General features: G+C 43.7%; 2 protein-coding genes across 3 annotated transcripts in view; one reads left to right on the top strand and one right to left on the bottom strand.

Annotated features, from left to right (window-relative positions):
• The window catches only part of pex5lb (peroxisomal biogenesis factor 5-like b), a 55,093-nt gene extending 52,993 nt beyond the window's left edge, over window positions 1–2,100 (bottom strand). For both annotated transcript variants that reach the window (XM_072669289.1, XM_072669288.1), the window contains exon 1: window positions 1,884–2,100. In XM_072669289.1, coding sequence (XP_072525390.1) covers window positions 1,884–1,904 — 21 coding nt within the window. In that variant the 5' untranslated portion in view covers window positions 1,905–2,100. The remainder of the gene's footprint in view (window positions 1–1,883) is intronic.
• An 11,465-nt stretch (window positions 2,101–13,565) lies between these two features.
• Window positions 13,566–23,100, top strand: phb2a (prohibitin 2a). Its single transcript, XM_072668600.1, has 10 exons — window positions 13,566–13,637; window positions 15,906–16,035; window positions 16,792–16,876; window positions 16,974–17,053; window positions 17,220–17,404; window positions 18,020–18,149; window positions 18,753–18,856; window positions 20,299–20,376; window positions 20,815–20,891; window positions 22,561–23,100. The coding sequence occupies exons 1-10, from the start codon at window positions 13,617–13,619 to the stop codon at window positions 22,577–22,579; spliced, it is 909 nt and encodes a 302-aa protein (XP_072524701.1). The 5' UTR covers window positions 13,566–13,616; the 3' UTR covers window positions 22,580–23,100.
• Window positions 23,101–26,360: the final 3,260 nt, after the last annotated feature.

A 26,360-nucleotide genomic window follows, 5' to 3' on the forward strand; every position in this document is an offset into this window, starting at 1 on the left:
CAATGCTGGGGGGCTTTATACCCCTCTACTGACCCACGCCTGGCATTAGGCATAGGGTCATGTTTATCTGCTCCAGAGAGTCCTTTTCTATTGGTAGTTCTTGTCTACAGGGACTAGGCAAGCTGTCTATGTATGTGTGTGTGTGTGTGAGTGTGTGTGTGTGTGTGTGTGTGTGTGTGTGTGCATTTACACATCTGTATCAGCAATAAGTGCAATTTAAAATAGGCAAATGCATTTCTTAGAAGGGGTGTCCAGAAACATTTGGACACATAGTGTATTATAGCCTACTATGGAAAAGCATGGTTGCATGCATTGCATTATAGGAATGCATGTGAATGCATGCATGCATCAGTGTCCATGCATGCACATAGCATGAACTCTATATCACAGCCCAACACTAATACACACACATTCCCCTCATTTGTAAGCAATCTCTTGCATCATATCTACATTGACATCACAAAATTAGTTCGTTCAGATCGGGATGTTTTTATGACATCACAAGAACAAACACACTGACATATGATGTTTTTTGTGACATCAGAAAATCTATTAGTTTAGAATGGGATGTTTTATGATCTCACAGAAACCAACGTATGTAAAGGTGTTGCTTACTGTGACCTCACAAAAACAAAGAGTTCAGAACGGGACATTTTTGTGATGTCAAAAAAAAGCAACACCTTTATGATGGTTGTGACATCATAGACCTAAATCAATCCAATTTGGATGTTTTTGTGATGTCACAAAGACTAACATAAAGGTGTTGCTGTGTTTTTTTACCTCACAAAGATAAAGAGTTCAGAATGGGACGTTTTTGTGACATCACAGAAGCCAACACAATAGCATATGATGGTTTTTGTGACATCACAAAATCGAATACTACTGATCAAGATGTTTTTGTGACCTCACGAAAAAAATAATTTCGGAATGGGATGTTTTTTGCGACATCACAAAAAGCAACACACTGACATATGACGTGTTTTGTGACAAACGCGTTCTGTGATGTCACAAAACCCACGATTTGTCTGTGTGTTGTTTTTTATGACATCAGAAAATGTGTTCATTCAGATCGGGATATTTTGTGATGTCAAAGAAACCAACGTATGTAAAGGTGTTGCTTTTTTTGTGACCTCACAAAGGCAAAGAGTTCAGAACGGGACATTTTCGTGACATCACACAAACCAACACAATTACATATGATGGATTTTGTGACATCACAAAATCAAATACTTCTGATCAGGATGTTTTTGTGACATCACAAAAAAACTACGTAGAGGTGTTGCTTTTTTTGTGACCTCGCGAAAACAATCATTTCGGAATGGGATGTTTTTTTGTGACATCACAAAAACCAACACACTGACATATCACACTATACATTAGCTCAGAACAGGGTGTTCTATGACATCACAAAAACCATGGTATGTAACAGCATTGCTGTTTCAGTCATTTCTAAGAGATATCCTGCATCACGTCCACTAGAACAGACTGTAGTCACACTGCCTACTGCTGCTAACTTTTGCAGGACTAGAGCGTGGTTAGGTCTGGTAAACACAAGGCTTCCACCGCACACACTGGCACCCAATGTGAAGAAATAGCCAGATCTGCAGTTTGCAACCATGCACAGCACCCAGCCCCTATCAAAGTGCACAGTGCATTTCTCAGCTACATCCACATCCATCCCTTCTATGCAGCCCCAAGTGATGCTCACGTGCCCACGGATCAATTCAGTTCAGTTCAATTCAGTTCAGTTCAACAGACACTTGCTCACACGGATGCCTGTATGCCAAACAGCGCACGAGCTCAGATGCATGGCTGTCAATCATCGCAAAAAAAAAAAACACACATAAGGCACGAACTGAGTTTGCACTCGAGCTCGAGCTTACCTGCGCGTGCCCCTGATACATATTCACTCCAGCTGATGGAGAAGAAGCTCAGGTCCCCGTTTCTCTCTCTCTCTCTCTCTCTCTCTCTCACGCGCGCGCGCGCTCTCTCTCTCTCTACTCCTACTGTAAACTGGTAGGGAGGAGCTGAGCTGAGCCCGCGAGTCAGAGGGGCACGGTCCGGACCGCGCGTGCTGCTGTTTTCATCATCATCATCATCATCAACATCATCAACATCATCCTCCTCCTCTTCATCATCATCATCCTCCTCCTCCTCGCATCTCGTCCTCTCCTCGCAGGCGCTGAGGAAGAGCGTGTGCTCGCGCTGTTCAGCAGCAGCCAGCCAGCCCAGGACATGCGAGGCAAGTCGGTGGTGGGCGGAGCTTCGCACTGGGGTGGGGCAGGGATTAGCGTGTGGCACGCCCCGTTTTCATTCTTGGGCTCAATATTTAGGGTGGGGTTAAGATCCCTAAGCCCCCCCCACACCCCACCCCCCCCTATTATAGGACCAGTGCATACACGTCCACATGTCCACATCATACATCTGTCCAAAAGTTTGTGGACACTTCTCACTTCTTCTAAGGAATTCATTTTCAGCTACTTGCTGACACAGAAGTGCAAATGCACACACACACACACACACACACACACAGCTTGTCTGGTCCCTGTAGAGAAGTACTGCCAATACAATAGGACTCTCTGGAGCAGATAAACATGAAGAACCTATTGGCTTCATGCTGCCTAATGCCAGGCGTGGGCTAGTAGAGGGGTGTAACCCCCCCCCCCCCCAGCATTCTGGGGGGGGATGATCGTGGTGCTCTATCTGAGTGACCTATCAAACATCCTGACCTCATTAACGCTCTTGTTGCTGAATGCAATCAAATCCTCACAGCAATGCTGCGCTAAAATCGAGCAGAAAGGCTTTTCCCTGGACAGTAGAGACAGTTACTCCAATAAAAGCAGCTCAACTCTTTTTAATACCTTTGATTTCAGAAGAAACATTAAATAAGCTAGTGTCCAAATACTTTTGTCCGTATAGTATGTGTCTGATTCATATGACTGGGTTTGTACCCAGCTTGAGTTGAGCTTCCTAAATGGGCCCTATTGTTACATCTAGGATGTAACCCATGTTTTGGGGCCCATGTTTAACCCCTCCTGGTCCCATCACTGACCCTGGTGGGCATCCATATGTGTGGCCAACGTGGAACCCGAGGACAAGACTTTCTGGTTGCTGGTTGGGCTTCCTGTCCAGGCCCCACTTGGACATGTTAGCTGGGTTATTAGTGTTACCAGTATATACATCCAGTTATAGTGGATCTCTAGGAATCCTATAGGTTTTGTATATAAGCCTAGTGTATGCAGTGTGTGTCCCCCTCCTCAGCACAGCCGGCCACTGAAGCTGGTGGGAGGCTTTCATTATGATTGATTATGTGTTTCTCAAAGTGCCATTCCAGGTTTAATCAGCAAGGCCCCCCTATTCGCGGCCTATTCATTCCCACTCATCCATTCTGTAGACTGTGTCGGCTTCTAATTAATGAGCCGAACTCTTCAAGTGTAATCTAATATTTTCCCCCTCCAGCGCCATAATTCAGAAACGAGGTCAAAACTGTAAATCCCTACAGCTGCAAAATCCTCACTCTCTGCTCTATTCAGCTCTCTTTCATCATTATCGGGAGGAAAATACACCCTGAGAATAATATGGGAATATGCAGGGCAGACAGAAAAGGGTTACAGGCAGTTTTATGAGGCGCTTTCAGCCCATAAATTAAGGGCTCCCCCCTGCAGGCGTAAACAGTTTTGAGATAAGTGTTTCTTACAGTGGCAGAGACCGAGGCTGAATGCTCTGACCAATGGCTTTATTATTTCATATGCTTTACTTTTTGGTAACACTATTATTTGGATGGTCTGTTGTCCTAACCCTAATCCTGACCTCAACCTAAGCCTTACTCTCGAATCAACCCTAGATCCTCAACTTAACCCTAACGTTAATCTTAATCTAATCCTTGAATTAACCCTAAATCCTAATCCTAACCCAAACCTAAACCTTACTCTTGAATCAACCCATAATCCTTTAATCCTAATCTAACCCTAACCTGAGCCTAACCCTAACCATAACCCTAACCCTAACCTAACCTCAACCTAAACCTTACTCTTGAATCAACCCATAGTCCTTTAATCCTAAACCTAAGCCTAAACCTAACCATAACTCTAACCCTAACCTAAATCTAAACCTAAACCTCATTCTCACCTCAGCCTAAACATAAACATTACCCTTGAATCAACCCTAACCCTAACCCTAACCCTAACCCTAACCCAACCCTAACCCTAACCTAACCCAACCCTAACCCTAACACTAACCCTAACCCTAACCCAACCCTAACCCTAACCTAACCCAACCCTAACCCTAACACTAACCCTAACCCTAACCCTAACCTAACCCTAACCCTAACCCAACCCTAACCCTAACCTAACCTAACCCTAACCATAACTCTAACCCTAACCTAAATCTAAACCTAAACCTCACTCTCACCTCAGCCTAAACATAAACATTACCCTGAAATCAATCCTAAACCCTAACCCTAACCCTAACCCTAACCCAACCCTAACCCTAACCCTAACCCTAACCCTAACCCTAACCCAACCCTAACCCTAACCCTAACCCTAACCTAACCCTAACCCTAACCCTGAAATCAATCCTAAACCCTAACCCGAACCTTAACCATAACCCTAACCATAACCATAACCCTAACCATAACCCTAACCTAACCCAACCCTAACCATAACCCTAACCTAACCCAACCCTAACCCTAACCCTAACCTAACCCTAACCCTAACCCAAACCTTAACCCTAGCCATAACCCTAATCATAACCCAACCCTAACCCTAACCTAACCTGAACCTTAACCATAACCATAACCCTAACCCGAACCATAACCCTAACCATAACCATAACCCTAACCTAACCCTAACCTGAACCTTAACCATAACCCTAACCCTAACCTAAACCGTACCCTTGAATCAACCATAAAACCTAATCCCAACCCAAACCTAAACCTTACTCTATCAACCCTAAATCCTAATCCTAACCAAAACCGCAGACTCACCTGAAGGGGAACATTTTACAGGACATGAAGGCATTGGAGGTCGTGTGGGACAGAGCAGAGACTCTGGAGAACACTTGCCTGATACGCTAGTTAGCATGGGAGGATCCGTATCCAGCTTAATAAAAGTGCAACATATAAACAAGCATATAAACAACATATAAACAAGCATTAGAAGTTGCCTGTTCATGTCAGCAAATTCATGTGTTATTAATCTGTTATTACATTATAATTAACGCACTATTATTGTGTTATTCACTGATATCAGTGTGCTATTGACATGTCGAGCTTTATTACCATGTTATTACTGTGTCATTTAACTGATATCATTGTGTTATTTCAACGTTATTAACAAGTTTTAAAGGTGGTCTTTCATGTCAACATATTCATTTTAATTAATCTGTTATTACTAATTATTATTAACTAATGTTATTATTGTTATTTAACCATTCAAGCGTGTCATTAATATTAATAACAAGTGTTAAATTAGGTATTTTTCACAGCAACAAATTATTGTTATTAGTCTGTTATTACTAATTATTAACATGCTATTAAATTATGAAAGCTAGTTATTAATATGTTATTAACAAGTTGTAAATTGTGCCTTTTTTTACATCAACAGATTATTGTTATTAGCCTGTTATTACTAATTATTCACATAATATTAAATGACACAAGCTTGCTATTAATATATTAAAGACATAAAAAATATGGCTTTTTATATCGTAAATCTCAAATCTTTTTTAAATCCTTTTTTACATCAACAAATTATTGTTATTAGCCTGTTATTACTAATTATTAGCCAATTATTGAATTTTTCATGTAAACATATGATTGTACTGTCTATCTGTTTTTACATATTATTAACACATTACTGTGTTATTAACACTTATGATTGTGTTATTAACACTTATGATTGTGTTATTAACATGTTTAATAATGGTTTAATAAATCTCCATCAGTCGTTAATAGTCACTGGAGCTGTTCTGATGTTTCCTCTCCTCTCCTCCTCTTTCTCCTCATCCACCACCTTAACACTCATACACACTCTCACTGCATCATCACACCTCAGCCCTGACCAGCTGCTCGTTCCCTCTCTGCACCGATTCTCCACGTTCTCCTTTTCCTCCAGCTGTGTTTTCTGCTAACCCAAGCCTTTCCTGAAGTTTAGGTGTCAGTGTAAATGTCATACCCTGCATGAGAGATGCACAGAGAGGGGGAATTAGGCCTTGTAGGAGAAAAGCTCCAGAGACCTGCACCTAGAGGAGAGTCTGTTGAGATCATTAACATGAATATAGATTTGGAACTGGAACAGTATGCATTCACTCATGCATATACTCATATATATCTGCATTGCTTACTGTATATACACTGTCCGGACAAAAGTATTGGGACACCCATCATTCATTGATTATTTTAAAATCAAGGATATTAAAATAGTTTCTCCTGCTTTGGTTGGAGTGACCGTCTCCACTCTTACTGAGGTCAGGAAGTTAGCTGGATGTTCAGCATTTTACCTCATCCCATCCCCAACTTCCCAGCTCATCCCAAAAGCAAAGCTTTAAAAGGTAAAGGTGCACGTATTTGTCACTGTACAGCAAAATGTGTCCTCCGCATTTAACCCATCTGTGGTAGTGAACACACACACACACACACAAGTGAACTATGGGCAGTGAGTACACACACACCCAGAGCGGTGGGCAGCCAACTCCAGCGCCCGGGGAGCAGAGAGAGCCACTGTTGAGCTCAAGGGCCCAACAGTGGCAGCTTGCAGAGCCCGGGTATCGAACCCACAACCCTGTTATCAATAGCCCGGCGCTCTAACCGCTGAGCCACCACCACTGCCCCAATTTTATACCCCTCTACTAGCCCACACCTGGCATTAGGCAACATGGTGCCAATAGGTTCATGTTTATTTGCTCCATAGAGTCCTATTCTATTGGTACTATTGGTACAGTACTTCTCTACAGGGACTAAACAAGTCCCTAAACAACTTAAAGTAGCTGAATGCATTCATTAGAAGGGGCGTCCACAAACATTTGGACACCTAGTGTATATTGAGATTAACCGCTTGCAAATTAGACATCAGCAGATCTTTCTCCCTAAATCTAATTCCACTCTGATGCCCTGCCCGGTCGTCTGCAGGCTCGCGGCCGCACGCGTCTGCATTCATCAGGCTAATTTGAAAGGCGCCACTTCTCCAGCCTCCCGCAGACGCCGCTCTGAAAGAAGGGACTCCTCGAATGGGAAAGTTTTCATAAGCGTCAAATGAAAACCCCCCCCCTGCGCTCCCAGCCGTCTCGCTCGGCACAGACGCCCTGCTGTTGATCCCTTTGTGCGAGTGCCGAGACGAGGCTGGAAATGAAAGGATTAGTTTATGGAGCTTCCGCCCTGGCGCAGAGCGCAGACCCAGCCTGGAGAAAACTAATCAAAATCTCCCTGAATTAAACTGCACTTCATGCCAATCAGCAAAGGCCGAGCAAGACTCGGAAATGTGTCCTCCACATTTGACCCATCTGTGGTAGTGAACACACACAAGGGGCAGTGAGCACACAAACACCCAGAGCGGTGGGCAGCCGACTCCAGCGCCCGGGGGTGGTCGGGGAGCAGAGAGGGTGAAGGGCCTTGCTCGAGGGCCTAGAAGGAAAAATGGACAAGAGTGAGAACCTGAGACAAACAGAACCAAACTGTGATGGCTAGACGAGTCAGACTGGGTCAGAACATCCCCAAAACCGGACCGGTCTTGTGGGGTGTTCCCAGTATGCAGTGGTCAGTACATTCCAAAAGTGCTCCAAGAAAGGACAACCAGTAAACCGGCGACAGGGTCATGGAGGCCCCACCCACCTTATTAAAGGATCTGCTGCTAATGTCAGTCTTGGTCTCCAGATACCACAGCAGGACGCCCTCAGAGGTCATGTGGAGGCCATGCCTAGATTGGTCAGATCTGTTATGGTGGCACAAGGGGGAATTACTCAGTATTAGACTGGTAGTGCTTATGTTAAGGCTCCTCAGAGACTCGAATCAGACTCTAGACTCGAATCAGAGACATTCTAGAGACTCAAGACTTGACTCAGACTTGAGACTAGGCTTGGACTTGAAATCCAGAAGCTGGAGACATGATTCAGACTCACTCTCCAGAAACACAACTCAGACTTCCGTCACAGAGGGAGTGAAGAGATTAAAAAAAGTTAACTCAGACTCACATCAGACTCGAACACTAGAAACTTGAGACTTGACTCAGACATGCCGCCGAGACTCAAGGCTCTGACTAGACTTGGACTCATGTCCGTTGAGACTTAAAACTTGCCTTTGTATCCCTCCCTTTAGAGACTAAAGACTTGACTTGCACTCACCCTGGAGAAACTTAAGACTCGACTTGGACTGGCACCCCAGAGACTCGAGATTAGACTTGGACAAACATCCCAAAGATCCGAGACTAAACTTGGACACATGACTCAGACATGCCCCAGAGACTCAAGACTCACTTTTGATTCCCTCCCTTCAGATACTCAAGACTTGACTTGGACTCTCACCTGAGAAACCTAAGACTCAGTTCTGACTCACACCCCAGAGACTTGAGATTAGACTTGGACACACACCCCAAAGACCTGAGACTTGACTTGGACTCATGTCCCAGAGACTCCATACTCACCTCTGATTCCCTCCCTTGAGACTTGAGATTAGACTTGGACACATGTCCGTGGAGACTTGAGACTTGCCTTTGTATCCCTCCCTTTAAAGACTAAAGACTTGACTTGGACTCACACCTGAGAAACTTAAGACTCGACTCAGACTGGCACCCCAGAGACTCGAGATTAGACTTGGACAAACACCCCAAAGATCCAAGACTAGACTTGGACTCATGCCCCAGAAACTTGAGACTTGACTTGGACTCTCACCTGAGAAACCTAAAGATTCAGGACGCAACACAAACTTGCATCTCAGAGACTTGACTCGGACTCAGACTTGCTTGGACTCTGGACACCCCAGAGACTCAAGGCTTGATTCAGCCACATCAACTCGCCTTAGACTCACATACAGAGACTTGAGGCTTGACTTGGACTCGAGACTCAAACTCACACCCAACAGACTCTATAGACTTGACTTGGACTCTATGGACTTTTTTGGACACTTAATAGACTTTAGACTGGACAGACTGGACTCTAGAGACTCAAGGGTTGAACTGGGCTCATATTTTATGGACTCGTCTGAGACCCACTCTCATTTATTCATATTTTGATCAGCAGAAGATGTTTAGATGTTTGCAGTAATTCAGTGCAAATGTTCAGATCTCAAATTGGCCTCAGCCTCTTTAGGCTCAGGTGGTTTTGACTACAGTCCTGCTTAAACGCCACTGACAGGTTAGCATGGTTAGCATGGCAAAAGCCTGAACGTTGTCCACTAGAGCTTACTTAACATCTCCACACGGTGTCAGACGAGGAAAAGTTTCAAAAGTAGCACCAACGTGACTTCCAATCTGCTCGTAGCTTTTAGTAACAGTGGACCCCTGTAGCTTGATGAGCCCGGTGTCATCATTAGCAGACCTATTTGATTTGACCCGTGCTGACTGGAGGTCAGTGGGATGGGCCCTGGCCAACCAACTGAGGGTTCCAGCACATGGAGATGAATGCCAATTTCTCCGCTCAGTCTCGGCCTCCAGATGGGCTGATGTCAGACTGCTCTGAGGTCACGCAATGACAGCACAGTGAGCGTCGCACCGGCGTTCGCACTATCGTCCACCCCCACCCTCCCCCTCCCCTCCAGCGCGGAGTTCGCACATCTGCCGTGTGCCAGCGAGAGTGGAAATTGTGTGTAAGCCAGGCTGGTGGGGTGCTAGATTTGGTGACTAGGCCTCAGTGACATCTCTGCTAAATTAAAAGAGTGTGTGTGTGTGTGTGTGTGTGAGCTGGTGCTGGAGCCCACGCTGGAGTTGAAGATGTTGCTGTTTCACGTCTGTGCTTATTTTAAACAGAGACGTGGTTCAGCTTATACATAATTCAATAGAAAGCCGGGAGTATTAAAGTATTACAGGACTAAGTAAAGCATTAAGTAAATCATGTAGCCCTTTTGCACTCTCGCACTCTCGCGCTCTCTCTCTTTTTTACTCTCTCGCTCTCTTACTCTCTCTGATAGGCTTATTTAACACCTCCATGCTTGAGCGTGCGGACGTGGGAGTTGAGTCCCAGCTGTGCCATTTGCAGACGGTGGATGGGAGTCTCCAAGGGTGTAATGGCTGCTTTCTCAGTGGGGGAAGGAAGGTACCTACCCTGCACACCAGCATGCATACTCAGCTACACTTTAAGCTAGTGCTTTATTTACTGTGTATGGCTGGTGTTGGCCTAAAAGAGTAGAACATCCAGAATGAAGCCATACAATTCAATATACTCATTAATATTCAATCAAAAAATGAAAAAAAATTATTAAAAAAAAAAATATATATATATATATATATTATAATTACATAGCATTATTAACATACATTACATACATTATTAACATTTAGTTAAATGAATACATTTTTTAAGTTTTATGCAAATATATTCATAAATCCTTAATATTCAATCATATATATATATATATATATATATATGAATGGTTAAATATTAAGAATTTCACTATATATATATATATATATACAATATTGGGACAAAAGTATTGGTGAAATTAAAGTTTTATGCAAATATATTCATATCATATATATTGCATCAAAGAATGATTAAATATTAAGAATTTCACTATATATAATTTCACTATATATATATAGTGAAATTCTTAATATTTAATCATTCTTTGATGCAATATATATGATATGAATATATTTGCATAAAATGTGCTTTCCTTATGGCCTTTTCTTAATCTATGACTGGAGCAACCTAACATTGAGCTGTGGAGCAGTTGACGAATACTTTTGGGATGAGTTGCTTTGCTTCTGCATCGTTGATTGCAATCAAATCCTCACTGCAAGGGTCCTCCAAAAAATAGTAGAAAGCCTTTCTTCCCTGGACAGTAGGGTTACGGTTACTCTCAGGATAAATTGTTTTAATACCCCTGATTTAGGATCAAACAATGACCGGGCAGGTGTCCCAATACTTTTGTCCCAATATTATATATATATATATATATATATATATATACATACAAAATAAAGCCTTTAATAGCTTTTAAATGAAATTAAGTATTAAATATTAGTAAGACTGTCCCAGTTCTACCTTCTACATCATTAGTTAGTGTCTCTGGTCATAATCCACTCAGTTCATCACTGAAAAAGACTAAATTCATAATTTCCATCTCCTGATTTTTGATGATGTCACCATGCACCCACAGGCCGAGACAAATGATATTAACCAATGGTATCATGTTTCAGCACCACCCCCACCTTTTATGAGCTCCCTGATACCATATTTCACCTCAAACTGGCCACAGCCTCCTGCTTCCTGTATCCTGTATCTCGCCCGAACGACACTTCAAAAACCTCAAACCTTCAGCATCATCAAAACCACTCCGGCCAGGAGACGCAGAGGCCTTGAGCTGTATTACCGTGTGCAATCACCACCAGAAATGAACTCCATTATCACCGCATCCTGCATCCTGCGGGACACCACACCTCCCCCCTCCCGCTTCTGTGGGGATTCATTCATTCGAGGCTAAATCTCACTGAACTGTGTTCTAAGGTAAAGGTCTCGTCATTAAGCTTAATGTTGATACGCCGCTGGATTTTCGAGCAATCAAATAACACTGTAATCACTAAGCTGGCACGCTACACTGCGGGGGGTTTATGCACGGCCTAGCCTGGGCCGGGTAACCTCGCCGCTGTTTCATAAGGCAGGCCTGTGGAGGGTTGCCAGGCGCAGAGGGTGAAGGATAGGTGTGTTTGGCAGATGGATGCAGTGATCAGCGTGTCAGACATGGCATCAGACACTGAGCTACTGGGTGGGAGTGGGGGGAGACTGTCCCACCACAACAGGCCCAAAGCCATCTGGCCACTCAGAGGTAGGCTGTAAGGAGGGGGTTCCTGAGACTATGGCGACTAGAGGGAGTGCCGAGAAGGGCTAAGGCTAATGCTTGTGATTCTTTACTGTGCATATATACAATATATACTAATATATGTATGCATGTAAGTAAAATGTATATGTATATATAAATCTTATTTATATATATAAAAAAAATATATGATGGTATATATGTGTGTGTATGTATATATATATATATATATATATATATATATATATATATATATATATATGTATCCTGCGGGACAGTATAAATGTATGTATAAACATACGTGCATACACCAATATATACCAATATATTTATGCATGTTAAGTATATATATATATATATATATATATATATATATATACCATCATATGGTATAAGTAAAACTTAGTAAAACTTAGTAAAACTTATATATATATATATAAATCTTATTTATATATATATATATATATATATATATATACATATAAGTTTTAAGGGTATATACATATACATATATACAGCATGCTGTGCAGTCTAAGACTATGCTATATCCTATGGAAAACCAAGCCTAAGGATATATATATATGATAAGATGAAGCCTTAAGACCCAGGCTTTCTAGGGTTAATTTAAGCAAGGCTTCTAGGTTATACTGCCCTCTATTGGACAATACAGGCAATGTCAGGTTCTTAGATACCTTGGTACTGCTGGAGTACATTAGTAAAGTACAGGAAAGTATGATTTTAATTATTAATGAGAATCAGACTTCATTTGTTTTGCCTTATACAGATATAGTAAACTGTGTGTACTGTGACCTGTGTTAGTTATCTTACTGATACCACCAGTAACTATCGCACCTTAATGCATTTTAATGCAGCTTAATATTGAGTAGGTCCCCCTTTACGCCACCACAACAAATCTGATCACTGATCAAGCATGGACTCCAAAAGACCTCTGAAGGCGTCCTGCTGTGGTATCTGGAGCACCAAGACAAGACATTGGCAGCAGATCCTTTAATAAGTCCTGTAAGCTGTGAGGTGGGAGCATCAGTGAGCATCAGTGAGCCTTAAGGGCCCATCACCCATAGCAGGAAGATGTTCTGACCCAGTCTGACTCGTCTAGAACATCACAGCTCGGTTCTTGTCAAAGTGTCTCAGATTCTTAGGTTTGCCCATTTGTCCTGCCTCAGCACCTTTCCATCACCTTCAAGAACTGACTGTTCACCTGCTGACTAATAGATCCACCCCTGAACAGGAGCCACTGGAGATGAAGACAATCTATATTTTTTCACTTCACCTTTCAGATGTGATAATCTTATGGCTGATATGGGGTATATTTATGAATAAATCACACCTAGATAATTAAACCTAATAAAATGACCTTAAATTACATAAGATACCATATTTTTTTTATTCAATTTAAATGGATATAACAAAAAAAGCTGAAAATGTGGCTTTTATTAAAATTAATAGTCTCCATATCTTCTTCACACAGAATCTCGAACTTTGTCAATTAGTTCGTCGTGTTTTAAGCTCGATTGCGGTCCTCCAGAACCGGAATTACAATTAGAACTACATCTCCCATGATGCACATCGCCTGGACAGGAAGTACTTGCGCACGACCTTGGACTGTAAAGTTACGTGCGACAGGAGAGACAGCATGGCGAATAAAGACCCCGGAGTAAGTTCTTATTTTATTAGAAATGTTATAAAAATGTTATAGAGTCAGTGATGTTGTTTATTATTTATGACACGATTTTATTGTTATAAGTCTGGTTTTAGTGCTCGTGCTTGAGTAGGGGTGTTCTCTATACGGTCCGGTGTTGCAGGTATATTGCAGCAGATCTCAGGATCTGGAGAAATGCAGAAACTCACTGTACGGCCTTCATCCATGCTGATCAGTCCTCAGATCCCCACATTGTGGTGTCTGACTAGGGTCCAGTGTCAGTAGTTTGACCTCAGGAAGGTCTGGAGCTGAGGAGCTGAGCTAGAATGAGGTGCAGAAAAGCCTGGATTACTGTATTAAAAAAAGCCCAGAGGGTCTAAAACAGCAGTGGGATCAGACTGAGTGTTAATAAAATTAAATATCAGGACCTTTAAAGAACCCTTAAGTGTTAAGGTGTGTAATATTTGGTGCACATGCCCAAGCAAAATAAATGATTCCTTATTAAAATGATCTAAATATAAAATTTTCTGTTTTATAACATATACAAACATATATTATCATGTATGAAATATTATTGTAGGTTATATTGCCTTTATTGATCAGATATATCTCTAAAATATCAATAAGATCAATAATTACATGATCAGACCCTTATACACGATAAGGACAAAAGTATTGGGACACCTTCTTGTTCATTTCTTCTTCCGAAATCAAGGGTATTAAAAAGTTAGAGTATGTCCTGCTTTTGTTGGAGTAACTGTCTCTACTCTCCAGGGAAGAAGACGAGACTTTCTGCTAGATTTTGGAGGAAGAGCATTGCTGTGAGGGTTTGATTGCGTTTGGCACCAAGAGCGTTCGTGAGGTTAAGGGTGTTGGATGAGCTCCACCCCACCTCGTCGTCCCCAACTCCATAACGCATCCTAAAAGTATTGCATGGAGCGCCGCCGCCACCATCGTCCATCATTCCAGAGAACACCGTTCTTCCACTGCTCCACGGCTGCTCAATGCTGGGGGCTTTATTGTACCCCTCTAGACCACCCCTGGCATTAGGCAGCATGGTGCCTTGGATTGGAATAGGTTCATCTGGTCCTATACTATTGGCAGTCCTTCTCTGCAGGGATTAGAAACTAGTGGGAGTGTGTGTGTGTGTGCATATCTGTTTCAGCAATAGGTGCAACTTAAAGAAGCTGAATGCATTCATTTGAAGGGGTGTCCACAAACATCTGGCCATTTGGACATGTAGTGTGACTCAGTGTTGAAAATGGGCTTCAGGACGGGTTTGTCCTTGCACACTAGTCTGTTCAGCATTGCTCATCTTCAGCCTCGGCCAAGGACGGGAGTGTTCAGTAAACACTAAACCTTTAAATAACAGCACAGAAGTCTCCGCAGAGTGTCCCGTAGCTACGTATCCACGAAGCCAGCTCCTCTCCGAAAGATTAATCTGATTGTTTGTGTCTAATCTGGCTCAAAGTTCAATCGTATTACCTCTTTTCTGGTTGGTGGTGAATTGTCCAGTGTGAACTTCGCAAAGTGGGCTAAAGCACCCATGTGACCTCATTCCTGCACACTGTAAGGACTGTTGTTTATAATCCACTTGCTGAAGCACAAAGAGTAATACAGATGTTAATGGTTCATAAATACACAGTATGTCCAAATATTTGTGGACACCCCTTCTAATGAATGCATATACACGCAGCTCGCCAATAGAACAGGCCCTATTCTACATGACCCTATTGGCACCATGCTGCCTAATGCCAGGCGTGGGCTAAGTGAGGGGTATAAAGCCCCCAGCATTGAGCTGTGAAGCAGTGGAAGAACTGTGTTCTCTGGAATGATGATGATGATGATGATTATGATGATGGTGGTGGTGGTGGTGGTGGTGCTCTACCCAGTATTTTTGGCATGCGGTAGGATGAGGGATGCTCTTGTTGCTGAATGCAATGAAATGCAACCTCACAGCAATGCTCCTCCTCCGAAATCTAGTAGAGAGCCTTCTTCCCTGGACAGTAGAGACAGTTACTCCAACAAAAGCAGGATCAGCTCTCTTAAATATCCTTGATTTCTGAAGAAGCAATAAATAAGCAGGTGTCCCAATACTTTTGTCCAAATAGTGTATTTCAGTGTAAACGCTCTTAAAAACTAAAATGCTTCATAAAGTTTGTAGCGCGATGCCATTTTTATAAAACAGTGAGTGTGAAGAACCTTTTAAAGGTTCTGAAGAATCTGCACTGGATGGAAAAGTTCTTGACCCGTTTACCACCTTCTCTTCTCTGTCCTTTCCAGGGTTTTCTGCAGCAGCTGAGGCAGATCGCAGGACGGATGTCCTCTGGTCCTAGAGGAGCTGGCACAGGTGTTAAACTGCTTATCGGGGCTGGAGCGCTGGCATTTGGAGTCAAAGAAGCAACGTACACAGGTATTGAGCAGTCCATTTGACAAAAGTGTTGGGACACCTCTGAATAATTGAATTCAGTCCAGTTGCTGCAGGTGTATAAAGATAAGAAAGAGCGGGAGGTTCTGAAGAGCTCACTGAACTCCAGCGTGGTTCTGTATGTAATAGGAGACGCCGCTGCACCAACAACTACAAGTCAGCTGGTGAAATTTTATAATTTCCTCCCTCCTAGGAGACGCCCTGCCCCGGCCCTCCAACCCCTCCCCACCCCCCGCGGGGGGGGGTGGTGTTTTTTTCCCATCTCCCCATCCCCCTTCCTCCCTCCTAGATCGTCCTCCATCAGCTGTGAGTGGTGTTATTATTATTGAACAGTGGAAGAGTTTAGGAGGAACAGCTCACAGAGAGCAGCTCAGCCACCGAGTGTCTGTCAGACCACATAAAGTTACAGAGTGGGGTCAGGGCCGAGTGCTGAGCTCAGAGCAGAGTGCAGAAAAGCCTCCAACTGCCTCAATAACTGCAGCAGAGCTCCAGACCTGCTGCTGCTGGTAGAGCTTAGAGCAAAGAAGGGGGACCAGCTCCTTATTAATAATGCCTATGGGTTTAGAATGGAATGTCATGAAAGCTCCTGTAGGTGTCCCATCCCAATACTTTTGTCCATATTGTGTACCTACCAGAAAATCTGCAAGATTTAAATCACCAGACTTATTATAAATATATAAATATTTGAAATAATTATTTAATAGGAATGAATAATAATCAGCTGTCTGATTGGTTTCACAGTGGAAGGTGGGCAGAGGGCCATCATCTTTAACAGAATTGGAGGCATGGAGATGAACACAGTGCTTGCTGAGGGGCTTCATTTCAGGTTCGCTGGATATTCCTCCAGATATTGTTTATTAGTATGTTAATTAATTATTTATTTATTTACAGTCATGAAATATTGCTGTCTACACTGTTTATAGGATACCATGGTTCCAGTATCCCATCATCTACGACATCCGAGCCAGACCTAGGAAGATCTCATCTCTCACAGGAAGCAAAGGTGACTCCTTTTTCACTGCAGTTTGTGTTTCTGCACAGTGGGAAGCTCGGCTGCCCTGTTTTGGTGCTCTGAGCTCTCGTGCAGGCAAAGTAGGCGTGATAAATTTGGCCCTGTTGAGTCTCATTAGTAAAGTCTTTGCCCTCCCACCTGTCTACCCCCTCTACAGACCTTCAGATGGTGAACATTGCTCTGCGTGTGCTGTCTCGCCCTCTGGCCTCCAACCTTCCCTTCCTCTACCAGCATCTAGGGACGGACTATGACGAGCGTGTGCTGCCCTCCATCGTTAACGAGGTGCTGAAGAGCGTTGTGGCCAAATTCAACGCCTCGCAGCTCATCACGCAGAGAGCTCAGGTACACCACACACACACACACACACACACACACACACACACACACACACACAGGACCACAGAGTGAAGGCGTCAGTGTGTTTTGAAGGCTTGGATATACACTGCCATTAAAAAAATGGAGCTCTCCAATTGAGCTCTGAGGATCACTGGTTTGAATCCTGGGTCATGCTGCCTGCCATCAGCAGCCGAAGCCCAAGACAGCACAGTTGTCTCTCTCTCTCTCTCTCTCTCTCTCTCTCTCTCTCTCTCTCTCTCTCTCTCTCTCTCTCTCTCTCTCTCTCTCTCTCTCTCTCTCTCTCTCTCTCTCTCTCTCTCTCTCTCTCTCTCTCTCTCTCTCTCTCTCTCTCTCTCTCTCTCTCTCTCTCTCAGTGGCAGTGGCTGGTTGTGCATGACGAGGCATGTGTTGGTCCTCACCCTCCCAGTGTTGGGAGCACTGCTTGTAATTGGGGGGGTATCAGCGAGTGGGTTGGCTGATTGATTAATCTAAAATTAAGGACAATTTTTTAAAATTATAATAAATCTCAGCCATTATGATTTCTGATTTCCAACATGTAAACAGTGTATATATAGTAATATATGAAATAAGCCGTATGTCTAATCGTCCCTGCATGTGTAGGTGTCTCTGCTCATCAGGAGGGAGCTGATTGAAAGAGCTAAGGACTTCAACATCATTCTGGACGACGTGGCCATTACAGAGCTGAGCTTCAGCAGGGAGTACACTGCTGCTGTGGAGGCCAAACAAGTCGGTAAGAACAGCAGTACCGTGTGCAGTTGTGAGCCAAGTTCAGTCAGAGCTGCACCTGCTACTGTCCTTAAATCACCGGATTCTGTAGACAGTGCCCATCACAGGTTACACTGCTTTTGGCTTTAGAGACCTGCAAGCCTTTGACATTTATCATAATTTCATGTTTATTTTAATATTAATTGTCTTTTTTTCTCTCTTTATTTAATCTCAGTTTATTTGTGATTTGATTGATTATTTCTATTTTAAATATCTTTCATTTATTATTTTTATTTTATTATTATATATATACTTTTACGTCCTTGCATTTCTGCAGATGCTCGGCTATATTGTTTAATTATGGTCACTCTCAGTTTACAAGTTTAAATAAAGGTTGATTGTTTGACTTTTAGTTCATAACAGCACCCACTAGGGGGCAGTGTTGTCATTTGCTGTCATTCTGCCTGCCCTATAACCAGTTACACTACCACACACAACCAGCCACTACCTCTCCCACCTCAGAGCTGTGTACTTATAAATACCCTCTTCCTCTTTATTTTCTTAGAAAGTTTTTCTTAGAAAGTTTTTCTTAGAAAGTTCTCACACTTTGTGTTTTTGTGATGTTCAGCCCAGCAGGAGGCCCAAAGGGCCCAGTTCTACGTGGAGAAGGCCAAGCAGGACCAGAGGCAGAAGGTTATCCAGGCAGAGGGAGAGGCCGAAGCTGCTAAAATGGTATTTCCACCTCTTTACACACTTCCCAACCCCGTGCTTTCTAATACACTACTATGGTTGAGTTGCTGGTGAGCTCTATTTTATATTAAGTTCAGCCTGATGTTTAGAATTGTGGCCAATTTCCTGTCGGCTGGGATTTCTGCCACTGCTGGTAGACCCTTACGACTGTAAGCTTCCATACCCCTGCTGACTCAGCTACTTCCTACACACCCAAATACTGAAAATCACTCCTTTTAGCCAATCATTAACTGTATCTGCTTGGTGACCTATTTTCCACACATCCAACGAGACTCACTGCACACCACACACCCCACAGATAAAAAAAATACACATTAATAATTATATATATATATATATATATATAATTTAATGTATTTACATATTGACATGTTTCTACACCTTGTTCTAAACCAGCGTACTTGGGTAGCCTGACACCACATGCTTATGAGTATCTCACTTAATAAACCTGTTGGGCTGCGTAACGCAATTATGGCCCGTGTCTCCCCCTGAAAGTGTTTAATGGGTTCAATTGCTATTCATAATGAGCGGTTCCGGTGCCGCTGCTCTTAATAAGCGAATGTAATTTGCGCTAATCGTACAATGAGACCATCCGAAAGTGTATCTCCTCCAATTCAATAAGCTCTCAGTGTAATGTTCTACGGTTCGTTCCCTAGTCTCATTGTGCACAGTGGCCACTTTCTCAAGGGTCTAGCTTTGCAAGAACTAAGTGGTCATTTAAAGTTACTGTCCAAGAAAGACCATTACAGGTCCCGTTCCCCTCCTGATGATGCAGTGCTTCATAGACGGCAGGCCGGAGGTCAGATAAACTGACTTCAGGCACAAGCTGGATATGTGGTGTCATATTACAGGAATCCTTTGTTGTTTTTTTTGCAGTCTCATCTAATTAAACATACATCAGTACAAAAGTATTTGGACGCTCCTTTTATGCACCGGCATTTACTCACCATAGAAAAGCATTGCCAATGTAAGCACCCATGGGTCTGAAGTCAGCATGCCCAATGCCAACCGTTAGATAGAGGGGTATAAGGTCCCGTAGCACTGGAATGTGGAGCAGTGCAAGTGACTGCAGCTCCAGCCAATACCTCCAGGATAAGTTTAAGTGATCTATATGATTTTTTAACGATTTATAACCAATCATCCATTACTAGTACCTGCCCGAACTAATTCTCTAATGGCTGAATTCTATCAAATCCTCACAGCAATGTTCCAGCATCTAGTGTAAGGCCCTTGCAGAGGAATAGAGGCTGTTGCTGACACCTCTTAAGTTGATCAAATATGTGGATGTATATGTATAGATAAAATATTGACCACTGTTCCATTTGCCGTAATGCTTGCGGAGCCCCCTGGTGGCCGCGGCCCTGAGCTGCAGCATCTGTTTGTTTTGTAACTGTTTGTTTGTGTTTGTTTCTTGAATAATCCAGCTGGGCCAGGCTGTAACGAAGAATCCTGGCTATCTCAAACTCCGACGCATCAGAGCCGCCCAGAATATCGCCCGGACGGTATATATCTTTATTTACATACTATATGTTTAGATAGTTATGTATAATAATGCTAATAATTTCACTTCCTTGTAATATTATATAATCTTATATGTAATGTCTTATATGTATATCTCCATTCTTGTCCATTTTTAGTTTTCTCCATGATTTGAACCCCATAGCTGATCTAATTCTGGATGCATAGACCAATAGAAATGCTCCAAATGATTTAGAATAAAAAGTCATCATTTTGGCAGATGCATGTTTTTAATTGGACAGCGACGACATATAATTTATCATATATGATATTAGATCATATTAAATAATACAGTATACCTCCAGCACTGTCCTATAGTATCTAATACTAGAGCATCTTGTCTAAACAAGGCTTCCCGTTCAGCAGGAGGTGTTTCCAGTTGTGCCTGAATGATGTGAAATGTTGGTCTGTGTGTTGTGCAGGTGGCAGGTTCCCAGAATAAGGTGTATCTAAATGCTGATAGTCTGGTGTTGAACCTGCAGGACAGCTCCTTCAACAAGTAAGCCCCTCTCCTTCTCCTTCCCACACTTCTCACTGATCAACCAACCCTTCATATTAAAGTGCTAGTATAGCCATGTTCGCTGCGTGGGAGCTCATACAGTGTTCCCATACGTCCTGGAACTATTGCACAAGCAGCTCTACTGCGCACTTTATGTCCAAATGTTTGTGGACACCCCTTGTAATGATGCTCTCAGCTAATTGAAGCTGCACCCATTGCTGACACAGATGTGCACAGCTTGTCTTGGGCCTGTAGAGACGCATTGCCAGTAGAATAGGACACTCTGGAGCAGATGAGCATAAGCCTATTGGTACCATGACCTAATGCTCCAAAGCATCGAGCTGTGGAGCAGTGGAACTAAACTGTGTCCTCTGGAATGATGGACCATGCTCCATACCGTTGGGGAGTTGTGGATGAGGTAGGGTTCGAGATCATCCAACATCCAGTCCTCACAGTGCCCTTCCAAAACCTAGTAGAGGCCTTCCTCCCTGGACAGTAGAGACAGTTCCTCAAACAAAATCTATATAAACTTTACATTTAGGAAGAAACCGCGAATGAGCACGCTGAGCACGTCCTGCCTGGCTGATGGACTACAGTCGGTGGTATTTACTCCAGCCTAAAACTAAACCATCACTTCTGGAGAAGGCTATAAAGTCTAAAGCGAGGCCGAATGGGCTCTTGTTGTTTCTCGTTATGTAAGCAGAAAGGTAACTACACCATTGATGTGCGTCATGCTCCAGTTGGTTCAGCGGATCAGCTTGACCCGATCCGCTCAATTCGACACCCTCCAGCCTCCTCCATTCGATACGCACTTATGCAAACAGCTCCATCTCATAATCATGGGCAGGCTCAGCGCTGCCGGGGCCCATTTACACCCTAAAAGCCTGCTCGCACTTACCTGTTCCGCGTGACCTGAAAAACAGCTGACTGACACACATCAGAAAGGGTGCAGTCGTGGTTTGGTGAATCAGAATCTGGCCAAATGTTTGTGGACGCCACCTCTAATGAACCCATTCAGCTACTTTAAGATGAACTTGCACAGATGTGCAAATGCATACACACACACACACACACACACATACATATCTTGTCTAGCCCCTGTAGAAAAGTATTGCCAATAGATCTTCTCTCTGGAGAAGATAAACCTGAACCTATTGGCTTCATGCTGCCTAATGCCAGACGTGGGCTAGGACAGGGGTGTAAAGCCCCCCAGCATTCTAGGGGGGATGATCGTGGTGCTCTATCTAGTACTTTTGGGATGAGTTGGGCATGTGGGGATGATGATGATGATGATGATGATGAGGTGGGGTGGGGTGGTGATCAGCTATCCAACATCCTGAACCCATATGAACCTACTGGCACTCTGCTGCTGCCTAATGCCAGGCGTGGGCTAGTAGAGGGGTATAAAGCCCCCTCAGCATTGAGCTGTGGAGCAGTGGAAGAACTGTGTTCTCTGGATTGATGGATGATGCAGAGACAGTAGAGACTTGTTATATAAATAACCTTTATTTAGGAAGAAACAATGAATGAGCATGTGTCCCAATACTTTTGCCTTTTTATCATTTGTGTATATATGCTAGATTATGGTGCATATGATTAATTTAATCAGGTTATGGTCATCTGTAGATTATTCCACACTTGTATTAATGGAGGTTTCCCTCTGTTGCAGGTTCTCCTTGGGGAAGTGAGCCTCGTCCCTGCGGGCCGTGTGCATTCCATGTGTTGGCAGTCTGTGCTGTATTTAACGTCTTCTATGAGTGGACCTCCCCAAGCAGTGCCTGCCTCTCAGCGCCGTGATCCAGGGCACAGTCCAGTACAGGGTTGAGTGGCCTTAAAGAAAACACACTAACACACACACTCACAGTTATTACACACACAGTTAGCCACAGTTCTGTAGTGCTTTGCCTATGAGCTTATATAATCAGTAGACCTTTTATTAGTCGTGGTTTAATGTTCCACTAAAAACCCCAACCAAGTAGTCCACATGAAGGTATCAGGAGATGTACCTCGCTTCAGAACTAAGCCAGGAAGTTATCTAAAGACTTTACCAAGGCCACTCAACCCTTAGCTCGTGTTTACAGTGCCTGCTTTATTTTTGTTTGTTCGTTCCCACCCAGGACCCTCGGGTTCTTCTTTGCGATGTGTGTACTGATGAGAGTAAAGCACTGTGAGGAGGTTTCATTAAATATTTTGAAGTTTTGAGACTAAATGTGGTCATTTTGATTGATTGCCTCTTCGGCATCTGGGAGGTGGTTATAGGAGGCTACACTTAGGTTTGTAAAGGAACATCTTGACCAGACGTGTTAATAAAAGCTAATCGCTACCATTTACATTTATGGTATTTAGCTGACACTCTTATCCAGAGCGACGTACAAGGTTACTCGTATTACAGAGGAGGACAAATATAGTGTTAGGAGTCTGGCCCAAGGACTCTTATTGGTTTAGCGCTGCATAGTCACCAACACCGGGAATTGAACCCCAGTCTCCCACATGGTGTGGTTGCTCAGTGGCAGGTGGTGGTGTTATCTGTTGCGCCACACCAACCACAGCTACCAGTTAATATGATGTAATTTGCATAATTTGATTATTTCTTTAACTGCAGTAGCTCTTAAGTAATCTTTATGTATATAGTACTTTTCCAGAGCATCTCACAAAGTGCTTTACAGGCAAAAAATAATAATAAAAATAATAATAAATAATGTATACAAGTAAATCAAAAACTACAACAAAAAAAACAAGGTATCAAAATCATTTAACCTCTCTGTCAGATATCAAGTGTTACCAAATAATCATTAAGTGAAAATCTGGAAAGTGTCTTCAGACAGCATAGCAACTGATGTGAGGCAGCCATGGCAACACAAACAACCCCATAGCACCATGCACCTTTTGTTGTCTGGTAAAATTATCTGTTTGGGATATTGGATTATCCTGGATAAGTCAGGGGAGCAGCCAGGGATTCAGGTCCCATTAAATGATATTACACTGGACCATACTCAATTAATACCTTATTTTAGGACCCCGGTCAGTCATAGGCCCTTATAATCGTCCCAACGGCACCCCCCTATCCCGCATACGGTGCCCCTGCCTGCAGTACCGGAGCACTCATACCCAGCATGATGATTACAAACCCCCCCAAAGCTGATTGGTTTGATGGTTCACTTGACATCAGTGTCTTCCAAATGTAGTCTTAGGATCTGAGTATATAGTATCTGAGTATAGGCTCTGAGTATAGGCTCTGAGTGGGGTTGTACATGCGTTTTTATGGAGACCCAGCTGAGCCTCCAAATGGGCCCCATTGTTATTGCTCACCTTCATCTCGCACAGGTCCCATCTAGGCCCTGTGTGCATTGTTCAACCCATGTCTAACCCCTCCTGGTCCCAGCACTGACCCTGGTGGGCATTCATATGTGTGGCCAACGTGGAACCTGAGGACAAGACTTTTTGGTTTCATGTTAGCTGGGTTAGTTAAACCGAAGGTAATTTTTTTAATTTAAAAGTTAACAGGATCAAATTTCCTAATTTCTCTGTTTTTGTTGTTGCATTAAATAGATTAAATTAAAACTTTCCTCAATTTATTAAGTAAAATTAGGTCTCTACATATTGTTTTTCTACCTTGATACTTCAGAGGCTCTGTAGAGCCACACCTGAAACGTGTATAAAATAATACAAAATACAAAAGCAATAAGAATAAATCGATATTTATGTTTTTATAGGATTTATTTAATGCAATAAAGCCCAAAAAATCACGTTGTTTTGTTTTGTAATGAGGTGCAGTTTTGTTTCCCGGCCAGTAGATGTCGCCAAACTCAACCCCTCCTAGTGACTGACCACGAATGAAGGGCGCAGCAGAGAAGGGCTTAATGTGTGTGTGTGTGTGTGTGTGTGTGTGTGTGTGTGTGTGTGTGTGTGTGTGTGTGTGTGTGTGTGTTTCCTCCCCTGCGCTAATCTCCTCTGTTTAATGCTCCAGTGCGTGTTTCAGCACGATACACACACAAGCAGAGGCTCGGAGCCTCTTGCGGCTCACCGCTATAAAAATCTCCGCGCTACACTGAGCTCCAGGGGGAGGGTTGGGGGGGCAGGGCGTTTCGTCAGTTCATTAATATTCATATAGTGGGCGGGTCGAGAACGGAGGAGGGGCACCGTAGCTGCTGCACGCAGCCCCGCCCATTCCATATGTCTCAGCCTATAGGATTCAGTTGTATCTTTTGAATGTGAGCCAGGCCTTATACGGCAGGCGTGCGGGCGGGCGCGTGTGCAGACGCGGATCGCGGAGGCGCCATTCTGACCCCGTTTCATCTCTCCCGAACCGGAGACACGCCCCTCCCTCACTGCTCCCTCCTCTCGCTCCCTCACTGCTCCCTTCTCTCACTCCCTCACTGCTCCCTCCTCTCACTCCCTCACTGCTCCCTCCTCTCGCTCCCTCTTTTTCCCTCCCTCCTCTCGCTCCCTCTTTTTCAACCCTTCCTCTCACTCCCTCTTTTTCCCTCCCTCCTCTCGCTCCCTCTTTTTCAACCCTTCCTCTCACTCCCTCTTTTTCCCTCCCTCCTCTCGCTCCCTCTTTTTCAATCCTTCCTCTCACTCCCTCTTTTTCCCTCCCTCCTCTCGCTCCCTCTTTTTCAACCCTTCCTCTCACTCCCTCTTTTTCCCTCCCTCCTCTCGCTCCCTATTTTTCAACCCTTCCTCTCGCTCCCTCTTTTTCTTTCCCTCCTCTCACTCCCTCTTTTTCCCTCCCTCCTCTCGCTCCCTATTTTTCCTTCCCTTCTCTCACTCCCCCTTTTTCAACCCTCCTCTCGCTCCCTCTTTTTCCCTCCATCCTCTCGCTCCCTCTTTTTCCCTCCCTTCTCTCACTCCCTCTTTTTCCCTCCATCCTCTCACTCCCTCTTTTTCCCTCCCTTCTCTCACTCCCTCTTTTTCCCTCCATCCTCTCACTCCCTCTTTTTCCTTCCCTCCTCTCGCTCCCTCTTTTTCAACCCTTCCTCTCGCTCCCTCTTTTTCCCTCCATCCTCTCGCTCCCTCTTTTTCCCTCCCTTCTCTCACTCCCTCTTTTTCAACCCTCCTCTCACTCCCTCTTTTTCCTTCCCTCCTCTCGCTCCCTCTTTTTCAACCCTTCCTCTCACTCCCTCTTTTTCCCTCCCTCCTCTCGCTCCCTCTTTTTCAACCCTTCCTCTCACTCCCTCTTTTTCAACCCTCCTCTCACTCCCTCTTTTTCCTTCCCTCCTCTCGCTCCCTCTTTTTCAACCCTTCCTCTCACACCCTTTTTTTTCCCTCCCTCCTCTCGCTCCCTCTTTTTCAACCCTTCCTCTCGCTCCCTCTTTTTCAACCCTCCTCTCACTCCCTCTTTTTCCCTCCCTCCTCTCGCTCCCTCTTTTTCAACCCTTCCTCTCACTCCCTCTTTTTCCTTCCCTTCTCTCGCTCCCTCTTTTTCCCTCCCTCCTCTCGCTCCCTCTTTTTCTTTCCCTCCTCTCGCTC

The sequence above is a fragment of the Salminus brasiliensis genome, chromosome 23 (genome assembly GCF_030463535.1).
Source record: "Salminus brasiliensis chromosome 23, fSalBra1.hap2, whole genome shotgun sequence".
Taxonomy (NCBI): domain Eukaryota; kingdom Metazoa; phylum Chordata; class Actinopteri; order Characiformes; family Bryconidae; genus Salminus; species Salminus brasiliensis.

Coding starts and splice junctions, on each gene's coding strand:
- phb2a (XM_072668600.1), top strand. CDS start 13,617: ATGGCGAATAAAGACCCCGGA. Junction 13,638..15,905: donor TGGCGAATAAAGACCCCGGA/GTAAGTTCTTAT, acceptor TGTCCTTTCCAG/GGTTTTCTGCAGCAGCTGAG. Junction 17,054..17,219: donor ATCTCTCACAGGAAGCAAAG/GTGACTCCTTTT, acceptor CCCCCTCTACAG/ACCTTCAGATGGTGAACATT.